The sequence below is a fragment of the Orussus abietinus genome, unplaced genomic scaffold, assembly GCF_000612105.2.
Source record: "Orussus abietinus isolate OABI.00-Male unplaced genomic scaffold, Oabi_2.0 scaffold5, whole genome shotgun sequence".
Taxonomy (NCBI): Eukaryota; Metazoa; Arthropoda; class Insecta; order Hymenoptera; family Orussidae; genus Orussus; species Orussus abietinus.
In genome coordinates this window covers 2,307,493-2,333,374 of record NW_019394929.1, presented here as the reverse complement: position 1 = coordinate 2,333,374, position 25,882 = coordinate 2,307,493, and the positions used below count along the sequence as shown (strand labels likewise).

Here is a 25,882-nt window from a genome sequence, read left to right as displayed (position 1 = left end):
ATTCGAGATATAACTTGATGGCCCTCGGAACTTGACCGAGCAAACAGCGGACGGCGTTCTTTCGAGTGCCGAGTTCTCGCCCGCGACGCCCGAGATACATCAAGATTATCTCGGAATTTATTATCCGGCGAATGCGCATCCCGTTGCCGTAACGAGGGGATCGCCATTCCTGCGGGGAATCGCGCCGAGAGTAATTCCGCCAGGCGGGTTACTTGCGATTAACGATACGTCGCCGCCGGCGGAACGAAAAAACGGTATCATCTCCGCGAGGTCTCCGCGGGATTGGTTTATGAAAAAGGTGCGCGAGCAGCATACGCCGGAGGAACATCCGATACGTATGCCGGCCCCGAATCCGAGATGCGCATCCGAACTCGGTCACCGATGTTTCCGGATAAATGAGGAAGCGGAAAATAGGTTCTCCGAGTTCCCACGGAGGTGGGACCCCGATGCACCTGCACCCTGGTCGATTCTTGGTAACGGCTGGAACGGCGCCGGACTCCCTAGCGATACCCGGAGGCATCGACAATTGCAGGGACGTAAGAAGAGTACTTAGAACGGCGGGCACACGCGAGCCATCGGCGTTTTTCGCCAACGCGCGGAAATACTAGGCCGGCCGCGTTACGGCCCGTAAGTGGATACCGCGTCTGCGTTTGGTTTACCGTCCGCGTCCGCCACAACTCAGACTTGACATTTTCCCTCCGAGTCTCGCGCCCCCGGCCGTGCGTGTACCTAATGCCCTCCGCAATTACGCGTATCTGCATTCTGCATCTCTCGTTCCCAATGGCGGCACGGTTCGAGGAACCCCGGCCTGGGAAACGCATTCCGGCGCCCGCGGACCGCACGCGTTCCCGCAGAAGAATTCTCATCGGCCCGCGAATCGACTTCAAAGCGTCGTTCCACTTTCGGGGAAACGCGAGTTCGATCGGAAAATTCCTCGCTACTTCGGTCCCGCTTGTTAAATCGCCGAGTACCTAATTACTTTGACTGGCGGTGGAAGTGTCCTAATACCGCAACCGTTCGTTCTTCTCGTTACCCACAGTGGCGTAGTTCGCGGGCCATGAAACTCGATAGCGCATCCCGGCGACGCATCAAGGACTCCGTCGAAAGGAGAATTCCTCCGCTGCGTCGATCGCGGTGCAGAGCACGGGTCGCGATGCGCTCTCCGTCGTTTACGATAAAATTGATGGCCTATAAAAGCGGATCCCGAAGTCGTAGGACCCCCGCGAACTCGGGGCCGAGCCGCGTAAGACGCGCCGAGACGCGCCAACTTCGAGGCGCAACGATTGCCGATTCTTGTCGGCGAAATAAAACAGTTTTACGACACACGTGTGACTGGCTTAATATTCCCGCTAACTTTCTTTACGAGGGACTCTCCTCCACGCCGGAGGGCTTCTTCAAACTTCCCTTCCGCGAACCCTCTTCCGCCATGCCGGGACCCCGGCCGAGTCCTCGTCGCCTTCGGATCTGCGATCAAAAATTCAGAAACTGCAAAGTCGGGCTCGATTCCCTTTAAAACTACTCTAGGAGGAAATTCCCCATCGCGTGTCTCCCTCGGAACCACGCGACGGGAGTTCCCTTACCTTAGTACCCTTACGGGCATGGAGCGTCTTCCGATAGGACGAATAATAAATTTCTTACGCGAAGCCCCTGGGTTCAAATTCACGCCGGATGATTTATGGTCGTCTTCGGCTACTTTGTACGCAATTCGAACAGGGGAAGCCCAGGCATCGATTACGACCGTCGCCTCTCTAAAAGGCCAGCCATCCACGGTTCTACTCTGCAGGTGCATCCTCGCGGACAGCCTGGCGTCGATGCTTGCATTTGACGTCGGGTATTCGGTAACGCGAGAGAAGGATGCATCATCCGCCTAGATTTCCGAGGGTCGAGCTTTGGAGGTTTCGCGCCTAGATCGTCCTCCGCCCCTCTTTCGGGGTATCGTGATCTATGGACCCAGCGTTCGGTTTGGATCTGGTACGCGGGGCGTTCTGCGTGTTTCACTTGGAATTTATGTAGCCTGCCGATGAAAAGGGACCCCCCATCCCCGACCGGAACGCACGGTGCGTTTCGGGGGAGGGTGAAAAACGATCGCGGGAAACGCGCGCTTTACGTCGAATCCGTCAGGCAAAACAACACCCTCGCGAGCGCGTGCCCCCCTCTGGTGCTTCGACATAATTCAGTCGATGCGCTTCTACCCGGGTCGTGGCTTCGGGGTTGCCAATCCACCCCCGACGATACGTGACACCCGGGGGTGTTCTTGCGACGCGATATCGGATCATACCCGACGAACCTCGCGACGTCGCTGGGTTTCCGTGGCGTCTCTCGGGCGCTGTGACGTCTCTTCGGGCGACTTAAAAAACGCCCGATTCCTTTTACGGTCCCCGTCACTTTTTCAATTATCCCGCAGAAGGCGTCCTCCGGAAACAATTTGTTACCCTGCCCCTCGCGACTCCCTCGTTAGGAGGTCCCGTTATTACCCTCGTAATGATCATCCCCTCCGAAAGGGCTCTGGGCGATAAAAATGTACGCCCTCCGCGTAAAAAATGTCCCTCGCGAGGGATCGATACGTGGTAATTTCTCGGAGGCCGGAAGTCGAGTGCACCCTTTCTAGTAAGAGCGACGGGGTGGATAGTCGTCGCGGCTTTTACAAATATTTTAATCGGCGTGTCGTTATCTCGAGGGAGATAACGTGGACGAGGAAAATGGGGAGTTACGGGGAATCGGCGCACGGGGAAATCTCGACGCGCTCGACTCAGGGATGCCCCGGCAATAAGATTTGGACGCGGTTGCTGAATCACCCTGTAGAATTGGCCGAGGACCAATGCGGCCCGACCTTACTTATCACATCCCGCTTCCTTTCCCGCTTCCTCGCCGCTTTCTCGGGCCCGCTCCTCTCAGCTTCCGGGGGCGAGATTAGATCCGCCGCTGAATTATTTACAAGCCCGGGGATACCTTACCTTTTCCCCGCCGCGAAAAACATTTTCAAAGCCAATAAATGAATTTGCTCCTTTTTCCCGGGCCGGGGGAGCGCCGTGACGCGGCGGAATAAAGCCGGTAAAATATGCAGCCACGGCCATCTAGTCTTAAGAGGGTGCCCCGTCGTGTAAACACCCCTTAGTCATCGGCCGGATCGCCTTCGGCCCTTTCCGACTTTTATTACGGATTTACTTCCGCCTGGCGAAGACGTGGCAGGCGGAAAGGCGTATCCCGAGTTCATCGACGTATCGGCATAACTTACGTTCGATGCCTCCGAGGAAAATCCGCGTCCGCGCGAAAGGCGCGCCCCTGCTTTCATCTCCGTATTTACTCCGCCCGTTTCCAAAACGGCACCTCCGCCGATTGGCACCCCCTACGAAATTCGTACGACTGTTTAGCCTGATGCGTTATTTACGCGGGCGGCCGCGGGATGTTTGATGCATCTCGTATTTCACCCTTCTCCTATGCGTCATTGAACCGCTCTCGTTCTGCGCGCATTAACAGTGGTTTCACGGAACAGCGAGTCCATTGGATGCCCCGCGTTTAATCAGAGGAAACTACGGCGATGCGTCTCGTCGAGGGGGCGAAAAAGCACGTTTCTTCCTCACTTCCGTCCTCCCACCACCCGGAACCCTCTTTCGATCGCCCTCCGCGGACTCTAAATAGGCGTAAATAAATTATGAGCGATGGACCGCGTACCAAATATTGGGAGATATAAATTCATACGTGCCGAGGAGCGTCGGCGTTCTTCGGGATAGGTGCGACTTCGGGCGCCAACTTTTCCAAGACGCCTGCATTATTCTCGCTCCGGAGACGGAGTGCCAATGGAAATTCACGACGGGGCATCGAGAAGTCCTCGATACTCGCGGAAACGCATATGCTCCTCTTCTTCCTGGGAATTTCCGGCCCGTCAGAGGACGAGCCTCCGGTCCGCGGTCCCCGTTTAGTCTTCGACGACGCGTCGGTGAGACTGCCGAGATGCATGCATATTTCATAGCGCTGGGCTCATTGTTCTTTCCGCCCTGTAAGCTCTTTTCGAAGGGCGGAATACGGTCTCAGCTTTGTGCCACCCCTTTCGGGATCTCCGTTTGTTCTCCCTCCAGACTTTCCTTGCTTCGTCTCCGCCCTTCCGGGAGGAGGGTGTCGTTACTTGCAGGCTAGACCGGAGTCGGCTCCTGCGATTTTTCCGCCGTAATTCCGGCACTCGACGGCTCTTAGGAACGGAAGGGAAAAATCCGCAACGGCGAGAGGCGTTAGCTCGAATTAATCCAAGGGGGCCAGGTGCAAACGACGCATTCCATGCGTTACCTCGTGCAATGGGCGATCGTGCCACTCGCGTTGCGTAAGTCCCCTTAACTCGAGCGTAATTGCTCCGGACGGATTTATCTTCTGGTCCGATTACGATTGCCTCCCCGTTTGATCGTGCGTGGATAGGATTTCGATCGAACGCGCCTCGGACCTGGACCCTGAGCCATCGATTAATCGCACGCACCTAGCCACGTGAATCACGTGCCGTCATGAAACGCGTGGACGTCATCGCGCGAGATGGGTGACACGATTCCCCCGATATCGATGACACGTTTGTTCCATTCGGCGAACTACCGCGAGCGAGGTTAAGAATTTTTTCCCGAAGAACCCGGGAGCATTCACCGCGAGGATAATTTGTCCGAGCCGTCCCTTCCACCCCGTACATCGGAAACATCTCGTTGCGCTCCCGTTTACGAGAACAATGGCTGGTCGATAGCCAAATAAAGACACCCCGCGAGCGGAGCTTTTCCTCCCTTGGCCATGACGGATATCCAGTAATTAGAGGCACTTCGCCGAGGGGTGCGCGCCGATGCTTCGGACGGCTCTCTTTGGCGCAGTCTTTAGGGTGCAATTAAGGGACGAGGGCGATCGTCGACGAGAAGGGGGCGAGTGCACCTTGGGATTTCAATTTACGGCCGGGTCACCGCCCTTTATTACCAGAAAGACTGGGCGAACGCACACTCGGCTTAACCGGAGTATTCCGCCGAATGAAATATGCAACGCGCCTTTCTTACGGCCGGTTTCTTGCGTCGCGGCGTCGGGGCCGCTAGGGGCGTCGGGGTCGTCGGGTCGCCCGGGTCGACGGGGAAGGAGGGTTAATTGCAAGGAAATACGATAAAGCGCCGGGGAAGCGTTTCGTTGAGATGCCGGGAAATTTATGCGAAAAAGAGGCCGGCCTCCCGGGAAAGGGCGCTCGCATATTTCACAGATTTTGATTCCACGCGCCGCCCCGGCGAACACGAGGCTCGCATCTAGAAATTTGCGGAATTCCGCCGCCGACAGAGCGGGGTTTATCGAAATTCACCGAGGGAGCGACGCGGGTCGTCGGGGGGAAATTTCAACATCCGCCGAGCCTCCCGTTCCGCGGATGATCCGTCGTCACGACCGGCTTGCGGAGGCGAGATCGAGGGATGCGGACGGGATGGATCGTTTTGCCATTTGGGCGGAAAATCGGACACGTTGGGGAACACGCGTGGAATGGTGATTCTGAAAAAATATTTTGGAGAACTCCTGGTCGACGCGGTTGGCATGACTACTCGGGTCGAACGGATCCTCGAACCTTTCTTGAAACGTCCCAGGTGTCGCATGGGACGGAAATTCGGGGTAACTTCCACTCGAAGGGGCGCCTAGAAAAAATTTGCATTTTATTACAGTGACGTATGTACGTGTATGTTACAATACATATGTGTAGCGCAGAAATACGTAAGTCGCGGAGAATCGACGTGACCTAGTGCCGGGGTAGCGCGTCGGGACTTCCCTCGTCCCCGGACGCGAGGAACCCGATCGAGAGAAGTTTCCTCGCGGGGAGAATCGTCTATCGCAAACCTAAAAATTTCCTTATCATCTCGACAAGATTAGGGTGGTTTCACCTCCTCGGGCGAGGCGCTCTTACGTCGCTTCGGTACTTTCAAGGATTTAACGGGGAGGTCGAGATGGTATCGAAATCGCCCGGCAACGAACGCGGTGGTAAACGATTTGGAATGTTGCTCTATTCGATGATTCATGAATTTCAAAATGAATATTCACGTTTTCGAGTCATCGACCTCCACGAGAGCCTCGAAACTCCGACGCGACGTCGCCGGGAGCTAAAAACCCAAGACGTAGTTCGGAAACCATTAAGAAAATACAATGCACCCCGTCGCTACGAGGGCGGTGAGGTGTACAATGCTACGGTATTTAGTGGTAATTGTTGGCAAATGCGTCACGTCTTACAATGAGGTTTCTACTGCATATGACCATTCGCGTAGGCGCGACGAACTCGGGGTTCGATCAAATCCGACATTTTTTCGTGCGTTCCGGGTGTTCTCGGAGCCCGTCGTCTCGTGCCGCTCAAATTGTAAATTAAACCTCGTAGAAAATCGCTTATAAAATTGTCCTTAAGCTAAGCTAAAGGATCTCCTCCCGAGTCCTGGAGATCTGCCGACTCTCGCACGACTACATTCATCCATCCACTCTCGGCCACATATTCTCGGACACCTCAAATAAATTTCGCGGATCGCTTTCGGGGCAGTCTTCGGCGTTGTTTAACAATGCAAAATTGCTACCGGAATCCGAGTGGACCCTTCGAGGCCCACGTCGATTCCCTCCTCGTCTAGGTCGATCCCCTCCTTGGTCGGTAGGGTTACCCATTACCGGCGCAACGCCATTACGGAATTACAAATTACTCGTGCAATTTGTATATAAATCCTCTCTAGAAATTCCATTTGCAACCGGCGCATGGAACGTACTGGGTGCAGTTGAACTCCGAAACGCGAAATGATAAATTGTACGGTTTAACCTTTAACTACTCCACCGCGGGGTAATGAGACCCCTGACCCTCCGGGTAGAAAATTCCAACCGACATTGACTCGTGGCCGTCCGGGAAGTAGGTACTTGAATTTCTATTTTTTAACTCAGATTTCAACGGTGACGGATTTCCACCTTAACCGTCCTACCCTCGTGTGTTCGTTTCAACGAATAATCTCCACCGTCCCTTTCCTCCACCAGTACAAATGAAAATCGTAATTTCTCTACCTCTTCCTGTAATTACAAATCGCACCCGTCATCTGTAACTTCGTTCCTATCCGTCGCAGGTCGCCGTACGCTGCAACTCGCTTCGAAGCGGGCTCTGCACGGTCTCGACTGGCTGGATAATTTCCGTCCCAGCCAGCACCTCGAGACCTCGAATGGGAATTGGCCAGTCCAAACTAGAGGACGTAATCGTAAATTCTGGTCTGCGTAATTTTACACGTTCAAGGTCGCGTTCCCCATGTTGGTTATGAAGCTCGGATGCTGGCCCTCCTGACTGGCCGCCCTGGCCGCGTGTCCGGCTTCGCCGCTTTGGATGCTGAAGTGTCGGTAGGAGATGTACTCCGGGGGAACCGGCTGCTGGTCTCGTTTGACGGCCTCTCGCTGCTTCTTAATTTTAAGGTATCCCAGGACGGAGACGAGGAGGACGAAGACCACGAAACCCATGCAGCATCCCACTATCAATCCGAGTCTCCTGGTGAGGATGTTCGCCACTCCGCCGACGTCGCTGGTAGACCCGTCACTGCTGATCACGGCGTCGGGCGCCTCGAGCGTCTTCACCTCGGTGCACCGACTCGTGGGGGAGTCGACCATTTCCGGCAAAGCTGTCGCATCGAAAACGTCACCCCTGGAGGCGTTCAATATCCCGACCGAGTTGGTCTCTCCTTCCCGAGACACCCAGTTCCCTAGTCCCAGCACGCAGATCAGGTAGCGAGTGTTGGACGATAGCTTTGACAGCTTCACGGATCGCGCGTTGGGATCCAGCAGCCTCCCGTGGACCTGGAATGGAAATCGATGCTACAGGGAAAACGATTCGCGAGGTTAACGTCAGGTTTTAGGAAAATCCTGGGTGCTTCACCTCGTCAATGGTGTCCAACGCGTGATAAGCGACCTGGTACCCGTGCAAGCCCGAGTGGTTCCTGCTCTGCCAGGAGACGAGAACGGAGAAGGGCTGGATGTCTTGGATGGCGAGTTTCAAGACCAGGGGTGCCGAGCAGAAGGCGTGGGGGTCCAGATCCAGGAACACCAGGCCGCGCAGCTCCGGAGGCTGTTCGCACCTCAGCAATCCGCTCTCCATGTCGTTTACTCCCATTCCGCCGCGGTTTCTGCTGACTCCGCCGACGAGTTTCTGGTGGTCCCGCAGCCATTCCCACAGCTCCTGGGACTCGCAGTCACAGTGCAGGGGATTTTCTGAGAGCAATGAATTATTCCGTCATGCGCGTATGGGAGCCGATTCGAAGGAGAGAGGCAGAAATGAGGGGCGACTCACCTTCGGCCCGCAAGCTTCTGATCTGGGTCTCGAGCGGCTTGAAGGCTTTCAGCGGCAAGTTCTCCAAATAGTTCCTGCTCAAGTCCAGGATCCTCAGCTTCTTCAGGGGCTTGAAAGCGTCCGAGGATATGGAGGAAATCCAATTCCCGTAGAGATGCAGCTCGGCCAGATTCTCGAGATGCTGGAAGGTGCCTTTGGCCACGCCGCTGATCTGATTGTAGGACAGGTCCAGCACCTGGAGCGCCTTCAGGTCCGGCGGGAAGTCCTCGAGCTCCTTCAGGCGATTGTGCGTCAGGTTCAGCAACCTGAGGTGCTCCAGTCCTTTCAGTCTTTCCTGCGGCAGCAGCTCCAGCTCGTTCACGCTGAGGTCCAGAGTCAGCAGGTTCGGCAGGCTGCGGAAGGCACTGGGTGAGACGCGCGAGATCACGTTGCTCCCCATGAAGAGGTGCATCAGTGCAGGGAACGCCTCGAAGTCCTGGCTGGTGACTATCGTGAGATTGGTGCCGCTTATGTGGATCTCCCTCAGAGCGGGGTACTTGGCCTCGGAGCTGATCTCGTGTATCCTGGTCAAAGGATTGGCGGTGACGTTCAGCCAGGCCAAACTGGGGATGTTCTGGGTGGAGAGCGAGGTGGCCGGTATCTGGCGAAACTTGTTCGCCGCTAGCTCGACTTTCCTCAGCGAAGCCGAGTGGACGAAGAAGTTGGCCGGCAAGGCGGACAAGTGGTTGTGGCTAAGGTCGACAGCGAGGAGCCGCGATAAGTTGGCGGCCGCGAATCCCGAGAGCGATGCCACGTAGTTGCTGCGAAGATCCAGCTCCCGCAAGCTGACCAGCCCGTTCAGACGAGAGACGTCCACGTGGACGATCACGTTATTCGCCAGCGACAGCACCTCGACGGAGCTGGCGTTGGAGAAGACTTCGTAGGGAATGTCCTGAAAGCGGTTCCCGTCGAGCTTCACCTCCTTCAGGGACTCGAGCCCGATGAAGAGGGCTCCGGGCAAACCGCGCAGGAGGTTGTTGCCCAGGGACAACTTGGCGAGATTCTTGTTCTTGGAAAAGATGTCGGGCGGCATGCGGTACAGTTGGGAGGAGTCCATGGCCAGGTACTGGAGGGACGGCAAGCCGTCGAGGGAGTCTCCGTTGATTTGGCTGAAGTTGTTCGAGGAGATCCTCAGGACTCTCAGTCCGGGAATGTCGAGGCGGTCCAGGGCCATGGCCGTTAGCCTGTTGTGCTCCAAGTTGAGCTCGTACAAGTTGTTGAGACCTCTGAAGGCCCCGCGCTCTATCGTGCCGACTGAGCAGTTCCTCAGGTTCAGCGTCCGGATTGGCAGTCCTTCCTGGAAGATGGTGTCGTGCAGCACGTTCAGCCGATTGTTGGCCAGGTCCAGGACGCGCAGCCTCTTGAGCGAGGTCAAGGCGTAGGGATCGAGTCGTCTCAGGCCGTTGTCCTGCAGATAGAGCTCCTCCAGCTCGTGCAGCTCGGAGAAGGTTCGAACGGTGACGTGCGTCAGCTTGTTCATGCTAAGCTCGAGGAACTTGAGGGCCTGCATGGGCTGGAAGGCGGTGTCCTCGATGCGCGAGATCGAGTTGTTGGTCAGGTAGAGACGCTCGACCAGGAGGAGGTCGCGGAAAAGCGGGGCCTGCAGACGAGTCAGCCTATTGTGACCCAACCACATTATTCTGACGGAGGCTTGGCCCCTCAAGGAGTCGTTATGCAGGACTCCCAGGCCATTGTTGTCCAGTTGTATGGAGACGAGCGAGCTTCCGGCCGAGGTGGCCGCGTTGCCGTTTTGCCCGGGCTCGCTGGATACCTGAAAAACGTCGCCGAGGACGGCCAAAAGGTTGCCCTGCAGGTTAACATGCTGCAGGCTGTGGAGGGAGCGAAGGGCCCCCGTCTCCATGTCCGTGATCGCATTGTTTTGCAGGTGCAGTTCGAGGAGCGAGGGCAGAGGAGCGAAGACTCCTCTCTTGACCTCGGTGATTCGATTGTCCTGCAATCGGAGTTCTCTTAGCTGCTTGGCGCGGGCAAAGGTGCCAACTTCCAGCTCGCGAATGTAATTCCCGTCCAGGGAGAGGGTCGAGAGGTTCTCGCAGTGCTCGAGGAAGTCTCTCGGCACTTTTTCGATGTAGTTCCCACTGAGATGCAGTTGCGCTAGCTGGCCGAGGGTGGCCAGCCCTCGGCCATCTATCCGCCTAATGGCATTTTGCTGGAGATACACCACCGAGAGCGCGGTGCTCCCGGCGAAAGTCTCGGCCGGGATCTCGAGGATGTTGTTCTCGGCGAGGAAGAGTTCCTTCAGCTCGGGCAGCCGAGAGAACACGCCCTTGATGTGGTGGACGTGGTTGTGGCTCAGGTCGATGGACCGGAGCTTCTGATTGGCACGAAAGGTTGCTACGTCGAGAAACACTATCTTATTGTGACTGAGATCTATCGACTCGAGGTCTATCAAGGATATAAAGGCGTCCTTGTCTACCGACTCGACTACGTTGTAATACAGGGAGAGCGTCCGCAACGACGGGCAGCATCGGAAACAGTTCAGAGGTATGATCTCGAAGTTGTTGCTGCTGAGGTCGAGAAAGTTGAGGGCGTCCAACCTGGAGTACCCGTCCTCGGGCAGCTGAGAGACCTCGTTCCAAGCCAGCCGCAGCGAAGTCAGGTGCTCGAGTCGTCTCAGCGACGTCATCGGGAACATCCTGATCTTGTTCTCCGCCAGGTCCAGATCGGTCAGAGTGTCCTCCAACCCAGCGAAAGCGTACTCCGAGATCTTCGCGATCTGGTTGCCCTTCAGGTTCAACTTGATCAAGGAGAGCCCGTAGAAGCTGAAGCTCGGCAGATCGTGGACCAGGTTCGCCTCCAGGTCCAGAGCTGCCAACCTGCCCAGCGAGGCCAGCGCCTTCTGCGGCACCTGCGCCAGCTTGCCGGATACCAGTCCTAAGGACTCCAGGCTCGAGCCCAGCATCCGAAAGGCATCCTCGCCGATCTCCTTCACCCCGGAGTGCGAGATCTGCAGGTGGCGGATCTGCGTCCCGGCCGGGAACACCGAGGCCCGGAGCTCCTCCACCTTCCGATCCAGCTCGTAGACACTCAACGACTGCACCACCGCCCCTGCAACACACCTCGTCAACAGGGGCATCCTCCCGCGGGGGAAAAAAAAAATCACCTCGCGTTCAACCCCCTTGAACGACTATCGATAATTCGTCGGCACCCACGTATGGACTCTGGTTCACGAAGCAACCCTCGAGGGATCCTTGCGATTCCCCTGGAACCAACCCTTCTACACTGCAATCGGAACAACGCCCTTTCGATCCACGCGTTGCCCAGCCAGGGTGCAAATAATCAAGCAACGTCCAAATACCCTCCAACCCTTGCTACCCGATGGATCTCCGACCCCGTTGAATCGACGCGTCGAGTTTACCTTCGCCGGGCTGGACGCCGAGCACCCCCGATAGCGCGACTCGCAGGGACTCCTCCGTGGCTCCGGCGCACTCGAGGAAGAGGCCGTCCTCGAAGTTGTAGCACGGGCAGCCCGGAATCGATTCGGGCGCGGGACACACCGCCGCGGCGGCCGCCGTCGCGACGATCGAGGCGGCCACCAGCAGCACCGAGCACAGGACCTCCGGACGCTTCCGCTGCCCTCCGCTGCCCGATGGAGGCTCCCTCCACTTGCGCCTCGTCCTCGGCAGCGAGGTCCACATGGTCGCTCCTCCTACCCTGGGACCCTCATCCTAGCGGCTCGTCCCTCGAGCTCTGCAACACCCCGAGACCCGTCATCGTCATCGGCAATCTAGGACGCGACTCAAAAGGATATCGATCTATAAGGTTCTCCATTTTTAGATTTTTTTTTTAACAACGAGGAAGATCGACATGGAGCGTCGGGAAGGGCGGTATCGTGGCGGACGCTGCCCGGTATCGAGACACTAAGAAGTCGGTCATCTCGCGCAGCGAAAAGTTGCTCCTCTGCGGATTAGCCGTATCGGGGGAAGTGCATCGTGCATTAGCGGAAAAGTAGTTTATCTCGTAGTTTTCTATAACTCGAGCGGAGATGGTCGGGGTAGTGACGATCGCGGCGCTCAGAGGGAAGTGGAAACCGTGTCCGTGGGTGAACACGCTTTATCCACTTACGGGGCTCGAACTTCGGTTGTACGTTTCACTTCCGCCCGAACGAATGGCTGGGGGCAACGGGGTATAAATAAGAGATATTATACGTTTAAGTTAACGCGGAGGCTGTGTATCATTCCGCGGAATGATCGTTCAATGCGCCATTTGCATACCATTAATCGCCTAATGGCATAATAAACGCGTAATTATGATCCGAACGTTTCGTGTAAGTCATATTAATGGCAAGTGGACGTAACGTCCCTTATTTATACGGTTAAGCATTTATCGGCAGTGCCCCAAGAGTGATCGAGGGCGGGGATCACTGTCGATCGTCCTCCCCGGCAGAGTAGATCGCGTCGGGTTTGATTAAAAAATTATATTTAACCCCATTCGGGAAGATTTGACTTTTCCGGCGAAGATCGAGATTTCTTGGCCATTGTAAAAACCGATCGGAGGAGTTTCGCGCCCCAGGGAGGGCAGAGGTACTTCCACTTCCGGATCGAGGTGATATCGAGTGGAAGTTGTTACGCATTTGCATTGAGGGGCCGAAAGCTGTCACTTAGCCTCGAGACAAGAATAGGCTCCCCCGTTCCGTGCGATCGCCCTTTAAGTCTAAAAGTTTCGAGACGGAGTTCGATACAGTCGGGTGCTCCGCGCGGAGTAACCACGCGGTCAACGGTCTCGATTCCGCGGAACGAGGAACATTGCGAAAGAGTAACGACGCCGAAGTCACGCGCAGTCCCGGCCTTTGCCCGAACTTGTCCAACTCGGGATAAGTATTGGAGTATCCGGACTCGAGGCGATACCGAAGAGAGTCGACTCGTCGGAATTGGAAAAGGAATCGGGGGGAAGAAGTGAAATTACTTTTCCATGGGTAAATGAAACCCTCCGATACCTTTCCGGGTTAAGAGCATCGAGGTATAAAGAATTTATCTGTCGACGTCGCGACGTCTATCCGACGTCGAATCGAGATGCACGCAGAGGAGGACGCGTCGCCATTCCGTGCTCCCTGCATCGTGTTCCGGTTCACAAGGTGGACCGACATCCCTTGAGACCGCATCGGACCGGCTGCACGACCCTAATGGTGGAGGTGCACCGCGTCGCGGTGCACCCCACCGAAATGCAATTTCCTAGCCCGACCACGGGGCTCGGATTAAGTCGTTGCGGCCAGCTTGCGAGGCCGCGACAATCTCGGACGACGAAGTGCCCGGCCTAAATTTAAAGCCCCCACCAGGACCTCCTAAGGCCGGTGCATTTAAATCGGACCGCCCATGGTAACGAGGATGCAAACGACTGCACGCCACCCCTTTGCCGACCAAAGCTACTCGCGTGCCGTCCGAGGGCTTCAAAAAGGCCGCGAGAAGGAAAGAGCCAAGTTTCCCGGGATTTCCGAATGCAATGGCCCCTTACGACTTGCACCGGAAGTTGCCAGAAAGCGGACGAGGTTACCTCGTTCCGCGGCACGAATCGCGTCGAGATGGAAACGTCCAGGGGCGACTCGAGACAGGGGTCATTTTCCAAAGTCCCGAATAACGGAAAAGTTCGTTACCCTCTAGTAAGCAAATTAACTCGACGGGACTTCTCGAGAAGTCCGGATACTTCGAACTTTCCCCATGCTCGGGAGAACGGTGTCTCTTTTCCGGCCGGTCCATTGTTCCCGACTCTCCGTTCTTGGCCCTCGTTTTTTCCGATTAACCACCCGACACGTTTCTAAGAAAACGATCCAACTCTCGACAGGTTCCCCGAGACTTTTCCGGGGATTAACGGAGGATTAGAAACGGAAACTCCGCTCGGGAGAAGGCGAGGAAAGTCCGCGGGAAGGAGTTTAACGAGGGTCGGCGATGAGCCGATTCGAACGACGTTCTCGGGGATGAGCCACGATCCGGGACCGATCTCGACTCTCTACATCCGTTCTCGAGGTCTCGAAGGGTCCAAAATAATTTGTCTCCCTTTCGTCCCTTCTTGATCGGCCGTCTCTTCGGACGTTCGAGGTCCCTTCTCCCGAAGACCGATGTTTACCTTGGAAAATCGACGCCGGGATCGATAGCTTTGGCGAGAGGGACGATTCCTCTGCGTCCGAGGGAGATCTCGGCCAGTCGTCTCGCGGATGGCCCTTCGAGTTTGCGAACTCTCCTCCGGGAAGTTCTTTCCGACCCGGGGCTCGCGCGACTCGCGAATTCGCTTCGTGGACGTCGACAAGGTGCCGTTACCGGTCGACGATAAATTTCCCCAGTGTCAGCGGCAATACCTCGCGCCGTGGGGCGCGTGACTTCCGTACGGAATCGGGAAACTCGGGAACATCCGGAAAATCCGGGGAATCCGGAAGATTTAACCCCGGACCCGGAAAACTCGATCCCGGGTCGAGCACTCGCGGTCCGCCCGCTTAGGGCATTTTTATTCCAGCCCAGCCGGGCCGGGTAATACGATAACGCTCCGCTGTTTGTCGTGCGAGTTCCGAGCCCGGCCGCTTACCGAACTTCCTAATTTAATAGGAAACTTCCCGGCGATATAATAACGCGGAGACCTCCGGGAAAGAAATTCCCCCGAAGCGCGCGACGCGACGCGACCTCGTACTTTCAGCCGAGCCGCGAGTATTTCGCGTTAATTCGGACTTCCGGAATTTCCCCGACAGAATTATTGCCTCGGAAGGCCAGCTACTCTTCCCAAAGAATCGGCTAACGTCCCGATCACGGAAGCTCCTCCGGACGTGCCCACATTTTCTCGGAATTAAGTACTCCTTCCTTTCTGGAATTAAAATATAGCGCGAAGGAATTCCCCTTCCGGAACGGAGCTCGCATGGAGACGTTCGGCGTTTACGAGCCACGTCGCCATCATTTTGTCCCCTCGACTCCGAATGGCGCACTTTAAAGGGAGAATACCGGTATCGCGGGGCATTGTCGAGGTCGCTTCGAGTACCCGGTCAAAGGCGCCTTCGAAATCTCCTCGGAAAGCTCGTTCGAAAGCCCGCTAAGGACCGTGTCGAGGGGTGTTTGCCGCGACCCTCCGACCCGCGGGCTACCCGGGCGAAGCTCGCGATATCGCGACCCAGATCTGAAATGGAGAGAATCCGGAGCGAGCCATTTTTTCGTCGGTATCGTCGGAGAGAGAGATGGCCGGGGGCTGGGGAGAGAGCTGGATTTAAGAGCCGTTTACCTCTTGGCACCTCGATCCACTCGGGCCACCCTTGAAGTAGCGCCCGGTTCCCTTTTGGACCTCGCCAGGAATTATCCGAGGCCGCCTCTGAATGCCTTCCGATCTTTCCGCGCCCCTTTTCGAGAGGACGATGAATTGGCTTTATCTCGACTTGGAATTAATTCCGATTAAAAGTTATCGCGCCGACTCGCGTTCCTCGCGTTTACGGATCGTGCCAAGGAGCGATCATCACCCGGGGCTCCCGGAACTTTCCGAGCGTTTCGCTCATGAATTTGTAGAAGGGCGACACGTTGGATCGACCGAGGGTGGATACCCTGGTGCGCCGGGTGGGGCATCCAAAGGCTCATTTGGCGAGCCAGGGAGGTTTAATGGGGCCTCGTGTCTCTAGATTTCCTGAGTCGGCTGTCGCTCGACGGACGGCTCGCTAAATGGACAAGTCGGTGGCAAAGGCCTCTCGCGATAGGAGGCACGACGAGGATCGCGATAAAGCTCGAGTGGTCAATAAGTTAGTCGAGACTCCCTCGAAAAAGTCCCCTTCGCTATCTCGACGAGCGGAACGTTTCCGCGGCCGCTCGTGGAACGGCCATTCCGGAGAAGCTCGACTCCCTATTTTTCGTATCCCGGTACGTTTCCAACGAACCGCGCTGGAACAATATAAAATCGAGGGAAATACGCCCTCCGATGACGCGAATGGTAAGTAGAATTTCCTCCTCGGTCGCTTCCTCGTTCCGTGTAATAAGTCAGCCGAGAAAATGGAGAGACGGTGGAAAATGCATTCGAGTCGTTGCAGCAAGGGCATCCCCACGGTCTCGCGGAAAATGGTAATTCGTGTAGTAGCTCTCGCTTTGGGAGTGCACGGCTATCAAGATGTCCATAAAGCAAATACGGAAGGTAAACGTGATTTATAAGGCGAGTCACTCTCCGCTTGATTTACAATGAAGCTCGCCCGGGCAGACGGGGGATTCTTTCGTCGGGAGGGAAATTCTTGAGCGCGGCAATGAATTAATTACCGAGCGAGATTTCCACGTGACGAGCGAAAGGGGGAGGCTGCATCTTTCGCCCCTCGAGATCCTACCTAGAGATTTTATTATCGCGAGGAATAATTTCGCCTCGACGAGCGGCGCCGCCAGAGGGTTCTCGCCGAGGCGTACAATCGTTTCCCGTCGACGGAAGGGAGTCCCTCGTCGACGATTGTCGATTCGAAAACAGGAAATCGATCTCCCCGTCTCGGAGGCGACGATTCCTCGAGGTGCCGAGTTTTTAGAATCGCCCGTCGACGCGTTCCCACGGCTGCGAACCACTCGAGAACGTTGTAAGATTCGGGGAAGGCGGGCCAAAAGGAAAAATGCCCCCTCGATTCGCAGATTTCGATTTACCCCTCGATATTTCGTCAAAACGTGGTGACTTTCCGTGGAACCGTTTTGGAGGAGGAATAAATCTCGAGTCGTACGTTTTTACCGAATTCCCGGTTACGCCTCGCCGAGCGAACATTCGGAGGTACGATCGCGGTTCTTTACGGGAATCGTTTCGGAAAATTTACGGCCCGATCGTATTAGAGTTTGATTACTTGGCGAATCGGAAGATCTTGTACGGAGACCTTGTCGAAGCTATATTGCTCCGCTACGGGATTGTAAAACAATAGAGCGAGGAGGTTTATTACGGTTTTACAGCTCTGACCCACTGTCGGAAATGGCTACGTACGTAGGACTTGGCAAATCTCCCGATTCGCATGATTGAAATCTGCCTCCCGTCAAATGGTCTCCGCGATTCCGGAAGAAATCCCGAGGAACGGATCCCCTTGGAAGGATTTTTGATCGCGTCCTGTCCGCCTCTGATCCTTCGCATGAAAGTACACATATAGGGCCTCGCGAGCGTTTTCCGAGGTAATCGGGGAAAATCCAAAATTCCCTCCTCCCCGAAACGAGCGCGCTTTCCCGATATCAATCGAATTTTTCTCCGATGGGAACGATAAAACGTCCGGGCCATGGTCGATGACGGGGTATCCTTTTCTAACGTTCTTTTGTTACGGCACAATACCGTGTTTGCAACTTTTTCCCCGGAACGGCATTTTCGACAGGAAACGCGCGCGGGAGTTCATTAAAATTCCGCAGGCGAGGTGTAAAATCTGACGAGGGCCCTCCGACATTTTTCTTGTTCGTCCAGGAGGAACAAAATCCACGAGAGCAGAGCACAGTAAACGCAGGGAGCACGTATAGGCAGTAGGCTCTAACGAGGCGAGAGATCCGTGCTGACTTTACCAAAGAGCGTTTCGTTTCCCCACAAAGGCGGCTTCCTTTGTGCCCCGACCGGGAGGATCGCTCGTTTCGATACCGAAATCGGCTCGGAAGCCCGGAAGCTCCTTTTAATTGGGCACACCTTCTGGCCGGCATCGGAGAGGAGCCGAAGACGAGCTCCGGGTCTCGACCGGTCGCATCGAAGCATCGAGCTATGAATTTTAATGCCCCGCTCCCCTGTTCGAGCTTTGACGAGGGTCCCCTCGAGCTTTTCCGGTCCGGTCGGGGCCAACAAAACGTCTTCCGGAAGGAAGACGCACGGCGCATCGGAGGAGTACCTCTCGAAATCGAAGATCCGGGAAACAACGAATAGCTCTTTTCGCGGACAAGTCGAGGGTATTACGCATCCCATCCCGGAATAACGAACGCGCCGATCGAAGATGCATTCCGGGAGGGGAAGATGCCCGACTCATCCGAGGTCTCGGGGCGGACTTTCCGGAAGCCCGGCTTAAGTTTTCGGCAGGTCGCCGAAGTGTAGCGCCATGAATTTTAATGCTTTTCCGGTCCCCTGCGGCGGGGTAGTTCGCCAAAGGATCTGGTTGCAACGACGGGTCTACAGCTATTGCGCGAAAGTTCCGCAATTACCTTATTTCACATCTCCAGACGGCACTTCCGGCGTGCGTTTACCCATTCGGCCCGGCCCCGAGGGGTGCGGCATCGGTTCAAGGAGTCAGGTTAATGATAAAAAGGGAAGAACTCGCGGGAAGAACCGCGAGAAATACGGGAATGCAGGGCCGAGCATTATGAAAAGATTTTCACCTCCGGGGCGGCCGGTCTTTTGCATTTTAATGAAAAAGTGTCATCGTCCCGACGCCTGCCGGCGCCTCGGTCGCCTAATCGACGCAACTGGCCTAAACTTCCTCTCGTTGATGACCGGCTTGAGATCGATCTCGGACCGGCGACCCTTTGTACCCCAATTTCTGTCATTCCTGACAATCGAGTCTACACGCACGGTTTAAAGGGCCCCGACCTCGTCGACCTCGCTGATGGGCGATAATTCCCCCGTTTCTTCGGAATTGACGGCGAATTGGTCTAAACGAGGAAAGTGAGTCAGTCAATAACTCCGCCGTTGATGGGCGTCCATTTATCGCCAGGAACGACCGGAGTTTCCGTACAAAGTACCATCGGCTTCGAAACTCGGGGATCGAGGTCCTTTTTCAATTTCTCGGCCCCATCGTGCTTCCATGCCTCGAGGGATCGGTTGACCGACTGGAATCTGTCGCGGATCTCGATGGCCGAGCCATTAACGTCATTGCGACGAATGGTCCTGCAAGAAACGGCGGCGCTCGTCGGCGCCGGGACGGGACTTTTGTCGGAGAACCTCGGAGGCCTTTTTTCCCTCGGAAACGGAGAGGGGCGCGCGATTTGCCGGCGATTAGCCGGGGATTCTCGGCGCTCCGGCCGACAATGGACCTCTTTCTTTTCCCCCGTCGACGTGGAATTGGCTTAATCGACGCGCGCGAGAGCGAACGAGCCAATAATTCAGACATAATATCGCCGCTGACGGACGCTCGTTTAGCGCGATCCTCGTTTTCGAGTAAAATATCGACCGTCCCGAGCGTGGCCGGCTGCCTCCTCTAGATTATACTAGATTTAGTGCGTTTCAGGTACTCCAATCCCCCCCGAAAGCGTCCCATAAAAATCCACTATATTTTTCGAATGATGGATCCGCCGCCCCGGTCGGTCCTCGCCGTAGCGTGATGTCTATTTAAACACCGGACTCCATTCGCGGAGTGCGCTTCGAAACTGCCCGAAATTGCGGAATCGCCAAATGAAAAATGGAACGTTTGCGAAGGGTCGAGGGGCTCTCGGTCCAATTTTATTTTTTCGCGATACCCCGCGCGCGGGGGAGAGCTCCGCGATTTCTCGCGACGCCTGTCAACCCCTGAAAGTCAAAAATTCGGCTCGAAAACGGAGACATCCCCTTTGAAGGAGAGAATTCGCGAGGGAGCGAGGTCGATGTTCGAGGGTCGTCCTCGGGATTTCTGCGATTTCCGCCTCGATGCGGATCGATCGACGTCGGGCCCGGGACTGGGAAAATCCGCGAAGAGGCGGTCGAGGGTCTTGGTCCGCTCGACGCGCGATTTAATCGACGTCGCGACGCCCCTGGTCTCGCGCCCTCGTTAATTAGTCGGCGAATTCCAGAAGTACCCACTCTTGCGGGGGCGTTGCCGTCAAATATTTAACTTTGGCCGCGCCGCGCTTCCCCTTCTCGCGGAGGTCCCGGCAGCCGTTCGCGGGCAAATCGAGGCGAAGTAATTCGATTCGATCGAGAGGTGAGAAGCGAAGGTGCGGCATCCGGGAGGTAAGGGGAGTGAAATATGTAGAGGGCAGCGAGGCCGAGTGGTCGAGCGAGGGGGTGCGTGGAGTGCGCCGTCCCGACGCCCGGCGGTGCGTTTTAATTATGCCCGGCGCCGCCGACCGCTCTTAAGTATGGCACGCCATTAGAGCCGAGATTATTCCTACTAATTATTTTAATAACGCCCCGGACTCAAAAGATCATTACCCCTGCGATCCAGCGTCGACGTCGCGGGCCATTTCCGCGGTTTCCGCAGCGACTCCCGGGGGACAAACCGTCGAAGGGCGACTCGGCGCTTCGCGAGGTCGGCTAACGAGAGCACGCGAGCGCCGCGTTTTCCTCTCAGACTCGAATGCCGCGAGGTATCGATCCCTCGCTAACGAAGAGGAGGTAGAATCGAGAGGAATTAATGAGTTCGGGCACAGACGCGGCCTCCATCTTGGAAACAATCGCAGCGGCCGCGAATGCGTCTGGCGCAGCGTCTGTCCGTCAGGCGAGGCGTCGACGTTTCCGGGCCTAAACCGGGTTAACGAGAGACCGGAGCACCCCGTTTCGCCCGTAAATTCGCCTCTCGATTCGTCCGCGCCCCCTCTGCGGTATTTTCAGCGGACTCCATCCGCGCCGTAAAGCCGAGGCGATGGCATCGGCTAGGAAGCCGGAGCCGCCGTTCCGGGAACGAGTCCCTCGTCTCCGTTTCCCGCAACCTGGACGCGATCGAGTCGTTCCCGGAAAGCCTCGAATTCATGCCGCCGGGCTCGTTGTCCGCGGCGAGGGAGGACTAACCGTTTCCTTTATTATTTTCGGGAAGAGGAGGCCTCGCAAGTTGCACGCGAGTCGCGCTTCGGATCCGGTCGGATCGTTTTCGGGACGAAACGAGGTTAGCGTGCCGACGCGGCGGGGGAAACTACGCCGGAAGGCCGAGCCGGCGCCGGAAGCGCCGCCGGCGCCGGAAGCGACGCGAAAGAAGGTAGGATCGAGCCCGACCGGCGCCCCCGTCGAATTCCTGGAGCACGGGCTAATTGGGTAGACGAGCGTCCTCTCGAGACGCGTCAAACCTTCGCGCTCGCTTCCTCCTCCGCTGAAATTTTGAATTCCTCCCGCCCGGAGCGAGGCGTCCCTGGCGTCTCGCCCCCGCGCCTAGCCCGGAGATATTGAGCGAATTCATCCCCCTCGGTTTAGAAACCGCGAATTCCCCAGAGGACCTCTTCGGACGAGCGCACATACGCCCCGGGTGTCGACCGACATCCAGACCCTCCTACTTTCGCGCCCGATCCGCTCCACTTTTCGCCAGACCTCCACCCGGGACGCTCTTTGGGGTACCGGGGTACCGGGAGCTAGTGGGTCATCGGGTAAACCTAAAAAGGACGTCGCAATATCGGTCGTGGAGGTCGAGGCCCGAAGAAGGTAGCATTGGCTTCGTGCCTAGCTCGACTCTGAGGCTAAGACTCGGAAGTGCCGTCTAGTATCATTATGGATCTTAGCGTCCCCCCAGACTACTACTCGTCCCAGGGCTTGATCCCCTTGACGCCCTTCTTGAAACACTCTCGCTTCTAAGAGCCGTGGTCGGGCACGATCCTAGAATCACCTTCGGAATTAGAGCGTCGCGTCGATCCGTTGCGGACAACTCTTCTACGAGAAGTTCTACGTAGGGAACTTGACTGGAATTTATTGAAACCAATTGAGCTTTAAGCATCGACTCGGTTTACTCATCCAAAGACGCTAAAATAATCAGTAAATTAAGGTCGCCGTTAAAGTGCCTGCAGGTACTTTCCGAGCGAGGGAGTGCTCAGGACGATGGATGCCGATCCTGGGATGGTCAGCTTGGAGGCGTCCACTCGCGATCCAACCGGGATCTTGGAGTAGATGCTGGCAGTGTAGACGGTCAGGACCCGAGGGAGGTTGAGCCTCGTAGAGACGTCGACGACGATCGGGGAGTTCGAGAAGTTCACCAGCAGAGCCACTGGTGGAGAGCCTCGCAGACGTCGCACGATGCCCAGGACGTTGTCGTGCACGAGGATGTTCTCCAGAGCGCCGTCTCGGAGGACCGGGAGCTGCCGGAGCCTTACCAAAGACTTGAAGACGTTGTAGTGCGAGATCGGGACCTTCTTCTGGGCCGCGAGATTCAGGGTCTTGTAGTTAGGATGGACGGGCAGCCAGGTCTTGTTGCCGGTGGTGAAGCCGGCGTTCTTCGTGTTGTCCCACTGGAAGGGCGTTCGCTCCGGGTCTCTGGATTTCAGGTGGTACTTGTCGGGTCCGGCGTTGCATCCAGCGGGGTCGACGGTGTCCTTCCAGGAGATGACGTTATCCTCCATGCCGATCTCGTCGCCGTTGTAGACGATGCCGATTCCCGGCAGGATCAAGCTCAGCATGTTGAGCTGATCGGCTCTGAGAGTTCCGAACCTGCTGGCCGCTCTGTGGTTGTCGTGATTGCCGACCACCCAGTTCGCCACATATTCGCCATCGGGAATGTTGTTCATCCAGTTGTCAATGGTTCTCTTGAAGTCCGACGCGGTCGACCCGTTGTTTAGATCGGCTATGAACATGAAGTTCATGGGAGCGTTGGATCCGTAGGTGTAGTATTTCATGGTCAACGGCATGAACGTGTAGGCTTCCGTCAGAATGATCTTCGGGTCGGTCCCGTGCAGTTTCGAGTGCTGGTCCAAGAGGTTTCTCCAGGACTTGAGGACATCGTAGGTCTCGTTAAGATTTCTCGTGTAGATGTGGTCCAGGTACTCGTACTCGTTGGGCTTCACGCCAGGAAGGAAGGAGCGCGGCTCGTCAAGAAATCGCGGGTCCTCGAACATGTGGTTGATGGCGTCGATTCGGAAACCTTCCACTCCACGGTCCAGCCAAAACTTCAGGACGTTCTTCATCTCCTGGTCCAGAGCCTTGCTGCGGTAGTTCAAGTCGGGTTGGCCGACTGCGAACTGGTGGAAGTAGTACTGGCCTCGCTCCTGGTTCCACTCCCAAGCGGATCCCCAGAAAACGCTGAGCCAATTATTGGGCGGGTGTCTGACTCCGTTGACGACCTTAGCGTCTCTCCAGATGTAGTACTCGTCGTAGGGCTTGATCCTCTTGACGCTCTTCTTGAACCACTCGTGCTCGTGGGAGCTGTGGTTGGGCACGAAGTCGAGGAGCACCTTATAAAGAATGGCGACACCGCAATTAGTCGTTATTCTCCTATTTTCTGTCCGAGATCAGGAAAAATCTCAATTACCTTGAGTCCTAGGGCCTTGGCTCGAGCCGTCAATTTTTGGAAATCGGCCAGGGTGCCGAAAACCGGGTCGATATCCGTGAAGTTTGAAATGTCATAGCCGAAGTCCACCATTGGGCTGGTATTGATGGGGGAGATCCAGAAGGCGGTGGCACCGATGTCTTTTATGTGCTCCAGCTTGCTAGTGATGCCGTTCAAGTCGCCCACCCCGTCCCCGTTGCTGTCTTTGAAACTTCGGGGGTACACTTGATATACGAGCGCATTCTTCCTCCAATTCTTGTCCGCTGCAGCGGAATACGCCACCAGCCCCAGGAAGAGGCACAACGTCACGGCGTGAAGCGACATTCTCACAGAAAACGCCACTTTGACGCCCTCCAGAGAAATCGAGGGTTTATATCCGCGCTGCTGCCAATCCAGCGCAAAAAATTCCGATTGAGATATAATCGATGGTATCGCGACTACAGCGTAACACTCGACGAGAGCTCGAGAATTGATAACTCGCTCGAAGAAGAGGGTCGATAAGATCGCGTCACCCGAGCCGTTCGGTAGAACGGAATCATTCGATTATGTCGAAAAATTCGTCTCTCCAGATTTTTCCAATCGATCGTCGCCGGTGGAGTACCTCTCGAGCGCGACTCCATCGCGGCTGCTTCCGGGACGAAATTTCCGCTTTTCCTGGCATAATAACGCATTCGCGGGTGAACGCCAACGCCATACGAGGTCCACTTAACCCGCGATAAGATTTACTTCGATGGAGCGGTAAACATCGGGCTGAACCCCTCTATCTCGCGTACCTTTTGCGTTTTCACCCGAAGGGCTCCGCTCTCTTATCGTTCTTTCCGCAGGTAATTGCGGCGTAAACAGGTTTAAAGTATACGCCTTGCATTCTTTCTTTCCGTTATCTTTGTTTTCGGATTTGCTTTGCCGAGCCACGTAATAGTTCTCGCAACATTGCAGTTCGTTCGGCTGTGCAGGCCGCCTCTTCGAGTGCTCCCCTTGCGCCTTCATAAAGCCGCGATAAGCGGCGGCGCCGCTTAAACGCGGCCCTGTTTGCAAAAACTTCCATTGGGTAAATAATTGCTCCAGCGCCTTTGCCGAGGAGGCGGAAAAATGATCCCCGCGAAAGTCCTCCCTTGAAAAATTCCCTCTCCGCAAGTTTCAGTAGCCTATTAATTCACCATGAAACTCCGTCGAGTTTCTACTTATGAAACGGCACCGCGTCCTCTTCGTGGGTCTTCGGGGTGGAAAGTGTCCAGGAAGAAGGCTCCCCTCGACCTCATTTCACGAGCCGGTAGGTAACTAGTTGACCAACTGATCCCTGTTGAGCCTTAACCGTGGGCTCGGTAAACATTCGCCCATGAAGTACGAAAGGTACGCTCGCACGTACCGTGTTTACCCTCTTGTTACTTACAAGCATATAACAAACTTCCCCGAGTTATCAAGGGATGGAGGCGCGCCGGCGTTAAGGGAAGGTGCTCTCGGGAGCCGACAATCCGTGGCGCTCCTTCCGAATAATTCACGACCCGATTTTACGATTTTCCCAAAGCCGAAGCTTTCGTCGCTTTTTCTACGACCCCATAAATGGCCATTAACGACCGTTTCCTCATCCGAAGATTCTCCCTCGTTAACTTTTCTGCACTTTTCTGCACTTTCGGCGGTTTGGATCTCAATCATTTCTCCAGGCATTTCAGAGCGGGTAGGTTATGCGCCTTTTCCCAGCTGGTCGAGCGAACGGAAATCTGCAGGGAAACGGAAAGGAAGGCGAGACTAAGGACGGACTTCTCGGTTGCTTTGACCGGGAGCGTCTCCTTCTCGCTCCGAGAAGCCGGCAGACTTCGTAAACGAGTCTCGAAGGTGTCTGGTGTTTCGTTATACGATTCGCGTCGCCGAGATGGAGACAGAATGTCTCCCGAAAGGAGTCAGATCCCGGGATTGCAGACGACTTTACAAAGCTGGAGGCGCGGAGAGGACGAGAGACCGCTCTCCAGGTTATCCGGGACAAGGCGCGAACCACCGAATAACGAATCCGAGGTAATTCAACGATCCAAGCCGAGGTCTCGAGAAAAACGTTGGTACCCATTAGAACGAGGTACCGTTCGAGGGAAAATAATGCGCGGACGAGTCGTCAAATGAATAAGAGACGACGACGCGAAGGGACCAAAGGAACCCTTTGAGACGGAAAAGACGAGAACGCCTCCCTGAAAGGAAACGGCGGACGCTCGTTTCTTGCTTCCAGAAACGTTTCCTCCTCGCTAATGAATAATTGTTGCTTAAATTTACTTCGCTCTCGGAGAAAGACGCGATGAATGCTAGAATATGTGTGGCGTGTAATTATCGATACACGATAAATATGCACGAGCTACCTTCTAAGCAGGGTATATCGGACGAAATGGAAATTAAGGCACGAGTCCGTAATTTCATAAGTAATCATCATCAGTTTATCGGACTCTCGCGTCTTCGACGACCGATATGTCATTTGGCGGATAAAATTTCCCGCAAGGCGCGTTTTACGCGCTATAAAAGGCAATGTCTCCGAACACCAGGAC

General features: G+C 55.8%; 2 protein-coding genes across 2 annotated transcripts; both read right to left on the bottom strand.

The window, feature by feature from the left end:
- Window positions 1-5,637: 5,637 nt before the first annotated feature.
- On the bottom strand, window positions 5,638-11,973 carry LOC105701124 (protein artichoke). The gene is made up of 4 exons (XM_012427567.1): window positions 11,694-11,973; window positions 8,279-11,383; window positions 7,868-8,199; window positions 5,638-7,788 (listed from the first exon to the last, which is right to left on the bottom strand). Exons 1-4 carry the CDS (start codon window positions 11,971-11,973, stop codon window positions 7,225-7,227), a joined length of 4,281 nt encoding a protein of 1,426 aa, XP_012282990.1. The 3' UTR covers window positions 5,638-7,224.
- A 9,791-nt stretch (window positions 11,974-21,764) lies between these two features.
- Window positions 21,765-23,724, bottom strand: LOC105701375 (maltase 1). Its single transcript, XM_012428075.2, has 2 exons — window positions 23,340-23,724; window positions 21,765-23,262 (listed from the first exon to the last, which is right to left on the bottom strand). The coding sequence occupies exons 1-2, from the start codon at window positions 23,679-23,681 to the stop codon at window positions 21,871-21,873; spliced, it is 1,734 nt and encodes a 577-aa protein (XP_012283498.1). The 5' UTR covers window positions 23,682-23,724; the 3' UTR covers window positions 21,765-21,870.
- Window positions 23,725-25,882: the final 2,158 nt, after the last annotated feature.

Coding starts and splice junctions, on each gene's coding strand:
- LOC105701124 (XM_012427567.1), bottom strand. CDS start 11,973: ATGTGGACCTCGCTGCCGAGGACGAGGCGCAAGTGGAGGGAGCCTCCA. Junction 11,384..11,693: donor CGGCGTCCAGCCCGGCGAAG/GTAAACTCGACG, acceptor GGTGTGTTGCAG/GGGCGGTGGTGCAGTCGTTG. Junction 8,200..8,278: donor CAGAAGCTTGCGGGCCGAAG/GTGAGTCGCCCC, acceptor CATTGCTCTCAG/AAAATCCCCTGCACTGTGAC.
- LOC105701375 (XM_012428075.2), bottom strand. CDS start 23,681: ATGTCGCTTCACGCCGTGACGTTGTGCCTCTTCCTGGGGCTGGTGGCG. Junction 23,263..23,339: donor CCAAGGCCCTAGGACTCAAG/GTAATTGAGATT, acceptor ATTCTTTATAAG/GTGCTCCTCGACTTCGTGCC.